General features: G+C 44.2%; 1 protein-coding gene across 4 annotated transcripts in view; it reads left to right on the top strand.

Moving 5' to 3' along the window:
- The window catches only part of SESN1 (sestrin 1), a 78,350-nt gene that overhangs the window by 60,740 nt on the left and 4,850 nt on the right, over nucleotides 1–12,760 (top strand). Inside the window, exons 1-5 of one of the 4 annotated variants that reach the window (XM_012572721.5) lie at nucleotides 618–761; nucleotides 8,117–8,182; nucleotides 9,046–9,246; nucleotides 10,160–10,342; nucleotides 11,517–11,759. In XM_012572721.5, the coding sequence (XP_012428175.3) occupies nucleotides 732–761; nucleotides 8,117–8,182; nucleotides 9,046–9,246; nucleotides 10,160–10,342; nucleotides 11,517–11,759 (723 nt within the window). In that variant the 5' untranslated portion in view covers nucleotides 618–731. Of the gene's footprint in view, nucleotides 1–617; nucleotides 762–1,956; nucleotides 2,738–8,116; nucleotides 8,183–8,565; nucleotides 8,588–9,045; nucleotides 9,247–10,159; nucleotides 10,343–11,516; nucleotides 11,760–12,760 lie in introns of those variants that run through there. The other 3 variants (XM_002192709.7, XM_012572720.5, XM_072926768.1) reach the window with 3 other exon arrangements.

Below are 12,760 nucleotides of genomic sequence, written 5' to 3'. Positions count from 1 at the left end.
TAGATCTTATAATGTTGTGAAAGATAAAAGAAGTAAAAATCACCTGGGTCAGCTCAGGGGCTTGTTTCTTTTGAAATAACTGATGACAGAAAATCCCAGACCAAAAGAGGTGGGAGATGCGAGGCATCTGGCAGAGTTTGCAGTCCTGGGGGGTCGGCAGGCGCAGCACAGCCTGCTGCAAACAAAGGCTGAGTGTTTTGCTGATACGATTGCAAAACATATGTTTGCCCAGGACTGTTATGATCTTGGGAATAGGCAGGAGGCCAGATTTCTGCAGCAGCAGCGCACTTAGTCACACAAATATCTGCAAAATTTGAACCTCCTGCGATTTCTCGGTTTAAAAGCCGTAATTATTTTGTTGCTTAAAGAGAAGGTAGAAACTCTTGCATAAGGAACAGGAGAGGGGGGGCGGAAAGCATCGTCTAAGGAGCGCCTCTCTTTCGGGGAGAAGAGCGGAACGGAGCCGAGGGGTCCGGGGCTCGAGGCTGTCCTGCCGGGCCGGGGTGGGCTGACGGGGGCTGCCTCTTGTGTCCCCGCCCGGGGCATTTGGTGCCACTCCCGGGCACAGGCAGCAGCCGCGGGGTCGCGGCGAGCGCCGGTCCCGGCGGGGCAGCGCCCCGGCCGCTGCTCCGCCCCTGCAGCGGGCGGGACGGGGCTGGGACCGCCCCTGGGCAGAGCCCAGCGCGGCTGCGAGAGCGGCGAGCCCGGCCGCAGCCCGCAGCGCCGGCCGGATGGTGGCGAGGCCGGGCCGGCAGCACCAGGTACTCGCGGGGTGCCCCGGCCCTGTCCCCGCCGGCGGGGGTCTCTCTCCCCGGGCGCATCACCCAGAGAAATCCCTGCTGGAAGGGGGAGCGGGGACCCGGGCAGCCCCTGCGGATCATCCGCGGGGCTGAGGAGGCAGCAGCGGCGTTTCCCTGCGGGAGGGTGTCGTTCCGGGGTTCGCAGGTCCCCTTCAGCCGCGGGATAAGCAGTGCTGCCTGCGGAGACAGGAGGGCTGTGTTCCGCTGGTGTGTGAGGTAACCGGGTGCTTCTGCAGAGTTCTCGGGCTCGCCCAGGTGGTTTGTGCCTCGGAATTGCCAGTCGTTTACATCGTTCTTGCATAGATTTGGATTATCCTTTTGAAACAGTAAGGCTGGTCCTGTGTTTCTCATGGAGAAGAGCAGGCTGTAATTATAAACAAATGCAAGTCAAGAGCATTATTTTGGGCAGGAATAAACCTGCTGATTTGTATCTCTCTTGTAAATTTCTTAGTGTCACCAACTTAAGATCCGCCTTTTAAAGGAAAGTATTAAATCCTTAGAACAGGTGTAGGTTGCGGCAGAGCCTGTTTTGTATTTTTCTGATTTAGAGTAACCCAGTACTTCATGGATACATATATATATGAATATTAGGCTTTGCTTTGACGTAATCCAGCAGTGCAGTCTATGTAATGCAAACGGTTACTGTCACATTTAGACTGTTTCCTTCTGTGTCACCAATTTATTGGTATGTAAATAGTGTTTACAGCAGGGCAATTGCAGGCATTCATTCGAAATCCTTTGCCCTTTAATGCTTTCTTGTTTCATTACAGAAGTGCCATATAACAAAGCTAGGCACTAATCATTGAAACTCAGCCTCAGTTTCAATGAGCTCATATCAAAAGAAAATTGGGTTGTGGACTCTAGGCAGTTGTGTCGCACAAGTGCTTCAGGAAGAGCTGTTGATGCTGAGTAAGAGTAGGTAGCACACAGGCACGCACCTTGAGACTACTGCAGCTGAACCTGCATGAACTGCTCAGTCCTAGGAAATTACCAAAGAGGTGCTAGAGATGGAGACACAGGAGTCTGGGTTTTGCTTTTATTCCTGCAAGGTGAGCAAGGTGTGTGATCTTGGGCACACTCTCCCTTGCCTTGATTTCTGTCTTGAATCAAGTCATTGATACCCCATAAACTAAATGGGTATGTTTTTAAAATCGGATATTTCAAAGGACTTTGAGACATTCAGAGAAATTATAATAAAATTTAAGCCATTTACGTCTTTAAATTCGTGTAAGAATAACACACTGTATATGAAAGAGGAACAGTTCAGCATTTTCCATGCTCTAATTCCAGTGAAGAGTGCTAGGTCTGTGTAACAAAGCACTTTGTAACAGAGGGGGAGTGCTTGTTCCCAGTTCTTTAAATCCGCACAAGTAGAGACATGTCTGTTGTTTCAGCTGAATGACAGTCTGAAACACCCAGCGAACGGAACCAAAATTTAAAGTACATGAGCATTTCTAGGATAATTTTAATGTGAATCATGGTTTGTTTGGGAAAGCCACAACAATTGCAGCTACTTCAGGATTAAGTAGACAAATAAAATAGGAAAAATTACCATCTCTGCATAGCCCCACATTTAGAAAATATGTAGGATTTCTCTGTGTGTAGGAAAAGAAATATATTTAATCACCACTCTTTGTTCTTCATTACCTCCTTCCCAAAAGTTTTCTGACCAGTATGGAAACTACAGTAGCTACTGCATTTAGCAGAACTGAAAATACAGTTTTTAAGCTGAGTATGTATCAGTTTGGAGAGAGCTTGTCCTGTGGGGCCAGTTGTGCCAGTCCTTGTTGTTAAGGTGCTAAACAAGGAAACTTCACTTGTAGCCTCAGTGTCACCACCAGTGAGGTTTTGCTGTCAGTGGCCTTTAAAAAGGAAGTAGGAACCAGACAGTTCACAGTAAGCACAGCAGCAGGAGCAGCATGAAGCCTCTTAGACTGGTAAGTGCCAAGTCTCCCTTGGAAATGCTTCACAGCCTTCTTGGGCACTTATATGCTTAAGGGCATTTCATCCTATAAGCTTATAAAGCCCTAAATGTGTATTTTTAATGCCCATGCTTCAAATGCTCGTCATATTATACTAATGTGAATTTTCAGCACAGGCATGCTGAAGGAGTTAATTCTACCGGGAGATTGTGTTGAAGAGTTTTTAACTCACAGCTCATTGTGCCTTTCTTAACCCTAAGCTTGGATAGGAAAGCACTTAGATTATGTAAAATGATGACTGGTTATCTAGAAAAAATATTACCTCCAAAAAATTCACCTCAATCTCATTTCCCTTCTCTGGTTCATTACATTAGATTGTTTTATATTGTATTATGGGGTGTGATTTTCATATAATTTTGTTTGAATCTAGCAGCACTTAGTGCTTAATCAGGACATAGATGATTCAGATAAAGATGTTAACTCTAATGTAGTTTAGTGAAGTAAATTGATAATTATAATTTTACTTTGCCTGCGGCTTGTCTATGATAAAATGTTCCCTTTGCCATTTAGAGACGGCGTAAGTTAAGTATGTAAATAAGTCTTTCTGGTAGATACAAATCTGGTAGACTTAATAGTGGTACTGACTGTACTGGAGGGGAGCAAAATGACTCACTGTGCTAACACCAGGGAAGTAGTCTGAGTGAGCATTGTGGATCATAGCTCATCAGTCCTGAATGACTGAAAATTAGCAGTTTGGTAACAGTCCCCAAATTCATTGGACAAAAGTACCATGGAGTTTTGGGAGAGGTTTTGGGATACGGGGATAAGGGGAAGAGGTCTAGCTGCAAGGAGCCAGTAGTGAGGGACCAACAAGGATCTGAAAAAGCATTTTAGGCATACAACAGAGGAAAAACTGTAGCTTAGGTTAGATAGATATTCCTGTTCCAGAGGCTCTGTGACCTGGTTTGTAGCTTAGTTCTGTTTTCAGTGTTTCTAGGTGAAATTTCAGATACTGTGTGTCTGCTTAGACTGGGACTTTTTTTTTTTTTAAGAGATTCAGAACGAAAGCAGTTGGTGTTCTATTACTAGCAGAGGTTATGTGTGTTGTACTGTAAGTGTTTACAAACCTCTTCCACACCTCTGCAGTTCAATTTTTTATGTCAGGCTTTTACATAAATTTGACAGGAATGATGTTCCTGTCAGGAGGCTTAAAAAAGCTACCTAAATATTGGGCTGGATCAGATCAATTGGGCTGGATTGGGCTTTTCTGTAAGATACAGAAAAGCTCTACATTGTGTGAATTTACATGTTTGAGGCTTTAGAGTGGTCTTCCCTGAGCACATATGTGCAGGCAGTACAGGCTTTTGGTCTGGTTGTCCTTGTGGTGTTGGATGTGCTAATTGAGCCAGACTGGTGAGAGTAAGTGGTGACTGGGAAGTATATAATTAAGCTTGCAGAGTTGTCTCATTAACTTTTCTGTCTCAGCTCTGCAGTGCTTTTTCTTGGTGTAAATTTGCATAAAGCATTTCCTGGCTGAGAAGTCTCTGAACAGGCACACAGTCTGATAGGGCATTAGCCTGTGACTTCAGAGATCGCAGCTCTGTAGCAACTTCTCTAAGATGTGTAGCTTTTTCATTTCTGAGGGATTTTTTTTCTCCTTGATGGGAGATAATGTGCTTGTCCTACCTCACAGGAATCTTGCATTACCTAAATGCATGAGATGTGATGCTGGGCTGATATGGCAGTGGTGAGGGATGGGTAAATTGAGAAATGATGGGTACCTGATGAGCATAGTTCCCATAGAAATAATAAGAGTGGCTATACAGAAATACAAGTTACATTACAGAAGGGGGAAGAGGAGGCTTTTCTGTGTTTTTTGAGGTTGTCTCTGTCAACACAGCAATACAGAATTTATGTGGCTAAAGTCTTGCTTTTCTGTCAAGGTATGTCTGGAAGGTGAGCAGTGAAGTGGATTGCCATCCAGCAAGGCCCACTTCCTTCCATTAGCTTGAGCTTCTAGGTGTTCCACCCTTGGTGCTCAGCTTTGCAGCCACCTTAGTTTTATGTTCTGGCTTTGAAGATGGAGTGCGTCTGATGCATCACCATCATCATTATTGTTATTATTGTTATTGTTATTATTTATTTGCACCTAAAGCCTCAGTTGTGGTTGGCTTTCTGCTGAGCTTTGAGCTGTTTTCAGCTGCAGCGCTTCTAGACTGAATGAAAGTGGTGTGGTGAAGTTGACAAACAGGAGGAAAGGAGCCAGGAGAAGTTTGATGCAGAGAATATGTCACTAAGTAGGTCACTTTGGTGTGCAATTCTGTGGTCTGGAATTGCATGAAAGTTGCTTATACTTTTGGAATTACCAAAAGGAATACAGGCTTTTTTCCAGCTGCTGCTTGTCCTAGACACAGCTTCTTCACTAAGTGCTTCAAGTGAGATGGTGCTTTAAGAGAAAAGTGCAGGAGAGAGAGGTAGTGGTGTGTCTGGTCAGGATGCAAGTCTTGCCTTTGAGAGGGAGAGTGTTGCTCCCTGAGTTGAGTGTATTTGGAAGATGGAGGTTTAATGAATGATATAATGAAGCACAGACATGCGTTCAGGACAAAGGAGAGATTCACTAGGACTGTTTGGAGAATTGTTACTGTGTTATCAAGTATCTGAAATGCTGGGATGCTGGAAGCACACAGCTATTTCTGAAGTACTAGGAGAACTTGATTAAATGCTGCTTCTGAAAAAGAGATAAAAATAGTTTTTGAAAGGTCTGCCATAGCTTGTAGCTGAAGAACAAGTTTTCAAAAGGCTTCTAACAGCTCTCATGACTGTGTTAAGCATGCACCTCATGGCAAGCTGCTTCTGTTCTCAGCACCCTCTGGAAGAAACCCCCATTTTGCAGATGGGAAACAGGCTCATCTTCACAAATCCTTTGTTACGTCTCTGTCACAACAGAGCCTTGACCCTAAGCTTCTCGTGTACTAGGCTGGTGCCATGATATTAGGGGGATGATCCCTCTCCTGGTGGAAAACAAAGCAACTCATTTAATTATTAAAAAACCTCTTAAGTCACTTTGCATCGAGGGTTTGGATGGTTGAGTAATATAACCTGTTACGTGCTGTGCAACTGTAAGTCTGACCTCTGTATGCTTTAATAAACAGAAGTGTATTGATTGTGATGTATTTTAGATTGTGAAGCAAAATACATCAGCAGTCTGCTGATCTCAGGTTCTTAAATCTGGGTTTGGAGGTTTTTTCCTTCCTCTAACTGTTCTGGGAAAAGGAAAAACTGAAAAACAGTTGTTCAAGAATTAAACTTCAAGGTATTTATCTTGGAGGGCTTGATCTGGCAAACTGCAGACATCTGCTAAATTAAATCCTGTTTACAATTTAAATTATCTCTCTTTTTGCCTGCTGTTGTTTGGCTGTAGGATGTTTTTTGAGTGTAAATAGCCAAAATAAGAAGCTCTGCTGAAGTTTTAAAAAGAGATTTTGGTAAATTCCATCCTACAAGTGGCATTGCTTGGCTGACAGGCTGACATACATTGCTTGTATGTGTTGGGACGCATAGCAGGAAAAAGCTATACTGAGGGGGGAAAAGTGAAAAGACTATTTGTAAGAGATGCCCTTTGATCTTATTTTATCCAAGTAAGACTTGAGAAATGAAGGCATCTGTCTTTGGGATTTAAGGAGACTGTCAGAGTCTAAAGAGTTTGGCAGTTGCCACTTAGGCCTGCACTCATTGTTTCCAGCTCTCTGAAGTTGCTTTTTAATCTTAGGGGAAAGTTCAGGAAACAGTAACTGATTAATAAAATTGCTTCTCATACAGTGAAACTTGTGCAAATAGAAACCTCAGCTAAAGAGAAAAAAAGTGCAATAGTGAGTGCAACCACTACTAAGTATTGCATATTTATAACAGCCTTTACCTATGTGGGGAAAATGTGGCAAAGTAAACAATTGCATTTGGCAAGCAGCTCTTGGGGAATCATCTGCTCTGAGGCCTGGACCAGCTGAAGGTGCCCCTCTGCTCTGTGTGGGCTGAACTGGCTCAGTACTTGGTGTTTATTCCTCTAAACCCGCTTGAGAAGTTGGTATGGTCACAAAATGGGTGGGTTTGGCTATGGAACAGAGGCAATGCATATGTTCTAAAAGATGATTGGGAAAGAAGGCACAAGTAAGGAGCCCAAACCATTAGTTTATAAATGCCTAGTGTTTAGCACTCAGCTCCATCCTCAGCTTTAATCCCAGATCTCCCTCCATCTGTAAGAGTGCCATGCCATCAGCTGGCAGGGCTCCCATCTTTCCTGGGGAAGCCAAACTGCTCACTGGGGAGCAATCCCCTCAGGAGAGCTGGCTTGCAGCGAGTGCCACACACATGGCAGAGAAGCCTCTGCAACGATGGCGTGGGGGGCATGTGTGAAAGTGTGAAGTGAGGCCATGTCCTGCTTTGGTACCTGCCCCCTGGAACCTGCTGTGCCTTCTCAGAGGGCTGCTCTGTGCTAGAGAGACTGCCTGGAACACGTTGCTCCCCCACTTCCAAAGGGAACCATGTTAATGGGCAGGACAAAAATGCACCCAAGTCTTCCATATATTTGCTCCTTGGCTTCAGCAAAGGCCCAGGGTGCCATAAGTCTGTCAGAAGACTTCATCTGGCTGAAGGAGAGGACGGGTAGTAAACTGCCAGGGTTATCCAGCCTCCACCTTCCCTGTAAGGTAACACATCCACACAAGTGGGTGCAAGGATGTGGCTGCTGCTCTTCTCATGAAGTAAATTCCCCTCCCTCCCTCCTTCCCTGCAAATGTGAATAGCTTTTTATCCTATCTTGAAAAGAAAGCAGATGCAAATGTAGATCAGGTACTTTCAGCAGCTTAAGTGCTCTTTGAGGTTGGGAAGAAGAAATCTGATTAGGGTTACAGCTGTTTCATTTCCTGACAGATGCACAGGGTGTTGTGTGCTGGCGAACTGCGGATGTACACACACACAGCAGCCTCGTTTTGTATCAGTGGCATAACCACACAGCAGCCGGCATGTTCGGAACTCCTTGTCCTGGACACCCTGCCAAAATATGCTTTATGCAGAATTTTCTGTGAACCAGCCTGTAGTGTGTTTTTGTGTGTGCATGCATATAAATTTGTGTTTTCTTTGGTTGACAGGGCCTTTGTTATTGAACTTTTTGTTGCTGGAGTGGGGCAGTGTGCTGTAAACAAGCACAGCTAATTTTAAAGCACTTGTAAAAAAATGATTTGCATTTGTACAAACAGTACTAGTAAAAGTGCCCGTGCAAGAGTACCACAAGTACCCAAATAAGCCCAGCTCTGAATGGAGTACTCTTTTCTTTCTTGCAGCCACAGCTAAAAAGTTGTTTATAGCTAAATGCTGAGGTGGTGTAATTTTCTTTTCTAGGAACTTGGAATAAGAATTCCTAGACCACTGGGACACGGACCAAGCAGATTCATCCCTGAGAAGGAGGTGTGGTAGTTTTTTCAAGTACATAGTGAACTTTATGCTTTTAAGGAACATAATTTTAGTAGTAGCCCACAATGGTTTCAGGACAGCTGCTGATCTGCAAAACATTTTCAGGAGTGATCACATTCAGTCCTGAGACTTTGGCCACAGTTCTAGTGTACAGAACAGTGAGAGCCTTGGGGAGCTTTGGAATAGTTATGACTCCTCCCATGCTGCTATCTAGTATGAGAGAAACCCAATACTGTTTCCTTGTGAACATCCGGATGTAATTTCCTACTGGTCCACAAGGTACCTGCCCCTCTGCTCTGGGATTGCTTTTTCTTGAGCTGCCTCTACCACTCTGAAGAATCTGAGAAGCTTCAGAGTGCTGTGGATGAGCATTTCTGCTGCTTCTCTCCTGATTGTCTGGTAAGAGAATTTGGAGCAGAGGAAAAGTTAGTAATATGCCTGTGGTTTTCTAGGAATTTTAGTCTTTTTCAATTTCCTTTTTTTTTTCCTCTTGTCATGTTAGCCAACTTTTTGCTTCTTTCCATTTTTCCCATAGAAGTGATGATTCTATTAGCTTTTAGTTATAATAAACTAAGAACAACCTGAAGGTGAAAGTTAAAAAAAGGAGAAGTCAGCATTGTATTAGAGAGAGACTAAAGCCAAAAATCTCCTTTTGCTAGTATAACCACTTGTGATCTCCTAAATGAGAGGTATTACAGGGACTTACTGTGCCTTATGTGCACTGATTTAACGCCATTAATAGATTTATAGTATAAATCTTTTCACTTGGGGCCTCTGGGTTCTGCGGTAATGTATTATTCACTATTTTACTGGTGGTACTCAGACAATATTGCTCATTGCTCCTTCTCTCCAATCAGACAATTCAGGTGGGAAAGGAGGACGCCACGATGCACACGCTGTTTGCAGAGTCTTTTGCCACACTGGGCCGACTGGACAACGTCACCTTGGTGATGGTTTTCCACCCACAGTATCTTGAAAGCTTTCTGAAAACTCAGCACTATCTCCTGCAAATGGATGGCCCGCTCCCGCTCCATTACCGGCACTACATCGGGATAATGGTACGCACCCGGCAGAAACCACCACCCTGGCCATGCCTCCGGCCCTATCTGAGAGCAGCTGTTGCTGTGTTTTGCAGTTTCTAGCTGGAAAGGCATTTCACCAGCAGCTAAGGGAAAAGCAGAGTAGGTTTGTTGGTGTCTGCTTTACAGATGGTTTCAGAAGATCAGCACTTTATGTTAATAGATTTGGTAGGACTGTGAGAAAAAGGGGAAAAGCATGCTATAGAAATTATATAACTGTTTGTTATTGGCTTCCTTAGTATCTCAGAAACTTCCTTAGTTTCTCAAGAAAGCTTGTTTTTGTGTGTGTCCTGTCACATATACTTCTAACTCAATAGTTGGTCCCATTGTGCATTTCTGAATATGTAAATTCTGAGCAAGTTTTCTGCCAAAAGTGGTTGATTTCTAACTTTTAATATGCCAATTCAATGATCTTTGCTTACTGAAGTTGAATTAAAGATTTGGGCTGCGTCTTAATTTGATGTAGAAAGGGTTGGAGTAAATGATACTGAGCCTTTCTTTGCTGAGAAGCTGCCCATAGTCTCTCCTGCCATATGCAATCTAACACCCGCTTTTGATTGTTGCTGGTAAAGATGCAGCTAGAGACAGCGTCTTCCCTCTGGGGAACAGGATGCAGTATGGATTACTTGCTTCAGGACATGCAGTAAATCCATGTCTGTATTTCTACCTGTAGCCAGCATAATGATCGTGTGTATGAACAAGGGATATTTATGTTGCGAGAACAATACTCAAAACAAGCTGATGTGTTAATCTCAGAAATCTTTTTTTATTGAGTCTTTGATCAGTGCAAGTCTTATTCTTGGATGTTTTGAGGAAATGATGCCTCATGGTATTTGTCATAAAGTACTAACTTTCTGTAATTGTTTCTGTATCACACTGTTTTCCTTTCTAGGCTGCAGCACGACATCAGTGCTCTTACCTTGTTAACCTCCACGTGAATGACTTCCTTCATGTTGGTGGAGACCCTAAATGGTTGAATGGTCTGGAAAACGCACCTCAAAAATTGCAGAATTTAGGAGAACTGAACAAAATGTTGGCTCACCGACCCTGGCTTATCACCAAGGAACATATTGAGGTAGGTCTTTCATGGAGTAATGTGAATGTCCCCTTTTTTCAGTAAAGCAACCACAGATTCTTGGGATTCAGAGTCAGACAGGGTGAAAGATGTTCTGTGGTATGACTTTGATTTCAGTGCTACATCACTGCATGATCTAGTATCACTTGTGCCCTGTTGTGTAAAACTAACAGGATAACGGCTGTTAAATGAGTAACAAATTTAATTTACAACAGCCTGAAATTTCTCTGTCGTGTTGGAATTCTGTTGGTGCAGTGACTATGTGCCCAGGTGTGCACCTCCCTCCTCAAGCTGTGCACTTTCAGTAGTTAGAACCCCCGGGTGTTTCTGAGATGCTGCCAGAGGTCAGGCAGAACACCAGCCACCACATTTTTGTCTGGCTTGCTGCCAGTTCAAGTGATAAGTTTTCAGGTGGGATGGAGAGAACAGGCTGGCAGAGCTGCCAGGGGAGTGGTGGTGGTATAGGACAGCCAGGACTGCAGCACCAACAAACCACCAAGGGGCTGCTTCTTCCACCCCTTCTGCTCTCCTCTGTGCCTGCAGCAAGGAGCACGTGGGTGCTGGGACTTCCTCCGTGCTGCCTGGCCGGCTGAGAGGTGGTGGCAGGTCCAGCTGAGGCAGGACGCTGTGCTGTGGGGGAGGGCACAGGCTTTGCCAGAAGGCCCCAAACCTCCCACACTTTCCTGCCTGAAGGGGAAGTTGGGGTTTGAAGCTTCTTGTCGAATCTAGAGCATTCCACCCACAGGGACAAGGTGGAGGGAGCCTGTGCCAGATTTTTACACAGCTGATCTGCAAGGAGTTGCCTGGCTTTTCTGATGTTGTAAAGACCATTTGAACAAACATGCAACAGTTGTGGCTGCACCTTCATCAGAGGTGTGAAATTTCAATGCAAGTCAGTATGGCCTCGATAGAAACCACATGGTGCAAAACAGAAACTCCAACTTACTCAACTGCCCAGGGACAGAGAGGGGAGAGAAGCTGTGTCCTTTGTGGCGTAACCATGCAGGTCTGTGTCTAGCAGGTCACTGAGCACACTAATGGCAGCAGAGAGTTAGGAAGCATGTTTGGATGTCAGAAAAGTAATTTTAGCTGACAAAGCAGTGTGTTGATAAACTGCATTAAGGTGGGGTCAAGTGAATTACTTTAATACTTTTGTTTTCCATTATTTTTAAAGCAACTTCTGAAGACAGAAGAGAACAGCTGGTCCCTGGCAGAGCTGATCCATGCAGTCGTTCTCCTTACACACTACCACTCCCTTGCTTCCTTCACGTTTGGCTGTGGGATCAGCCCAGAGATCGACTGTGAAGGGGGTCACACCTTCAGGCCCCCCTCTGTCAGTAACTATTGCATATGTGATATAACAAATGGCTACCACGGGGTGGATGAAATCCATGCCAGCCCAGCTGGAAGTATTCCAGTAAGTGTCTGTCTGAACAAACAATCTCTTCCAACAACAGTCATTTCTTTGTAAACTTAATACGTGGAGGGTGCCTGTCTCTTTTCATTCTTTTGAGAGTGGGGTTGATGGGCCTAATCCAGATGTGGGTATTGAAGCAAATGCATTTGGGAGGAGCTGAAATGATACCTGGAAGCTGGGGAAAGCTACCAAAGGCAGAAGCAGACACAATCTCATAATCTCTGTTGTCTTTTTTTTCCCTGCCTGTCATACATAAAGATGAACTTCGATGAGTCCCAGCCTCAGCTAGTTCATGACAGTGTCCTGAGCAGCAGTGGCCAGGAATGCTTTTTTTCATCAGTGCAGTGGAAAGTTGGCTCTTCCTTTGGTTTCAGGCTCTGACTTTTTTGCCTTGAGGTGTTTGTCATGCATCACACAATGGACCATTTTTAACAGATTTCACAACTTTGTGACTCTCTTTAAAACACTCTCTCCTGCCTGCAGCAGTTATGCTGATCTGGACTTGGTGAAAAGAATTATGTGAACTAAGTGTTGGTTTAAGAACAGCCATGAGAGCCTTCTCACTGCAAAATTCTTGCCTGTGATATTTTACTGCAGTGGTGTGGGTGGCATTTAAATTTGTTTGATGGAGCTTGCTGGCTCTCTGAAGGACCAAACTGCAGAAGGCAGGGAGGAAAGGGGCAGAACTGTATAAATTAAAGATAATTTTACTCTACTTTGGTGCTGATGAATGTTTACAAGATCAGTTACTGAATTCTTGCGGTGTTAAAACAACTGTTGTGAAAGACGATTATCTTGCACTGGCTTTCTTTTGAGACTTCATTAAATCTGCATTTATACTCTGCTCTGTGAGCAGAGGAGGAGAAAAATACAGTTGGGTGGTAAATTGTGGTTACTTCCTCTATCAGAATTTCTGTTACAGCTCCTTGTTTTTCAGTTGCTGAGCATTTAGACTAAGAGAAACTAATTTTAGTGTGAGAACAACTCGTTCCAAAATGCTG

Source organism: Taeniopygia guttata, chromosome 3 (genome assembly GCF_048771995.1).
Source record: "Taeniopygia guttata chromosome 3, bTaeGut7.mat, whole genome shotgun sequence".
NCBI lineage: Eukaryota > Metazoa > Chordata > Aves > Passeriformes > Estrildidae > Taeniopygia > Taeniopygia guttata.
The sequence above is the reverse complement of the archived record's forward strand: the minus strand, read 5'-3'. Positions and strand labels throughout refer to the sequence as shown.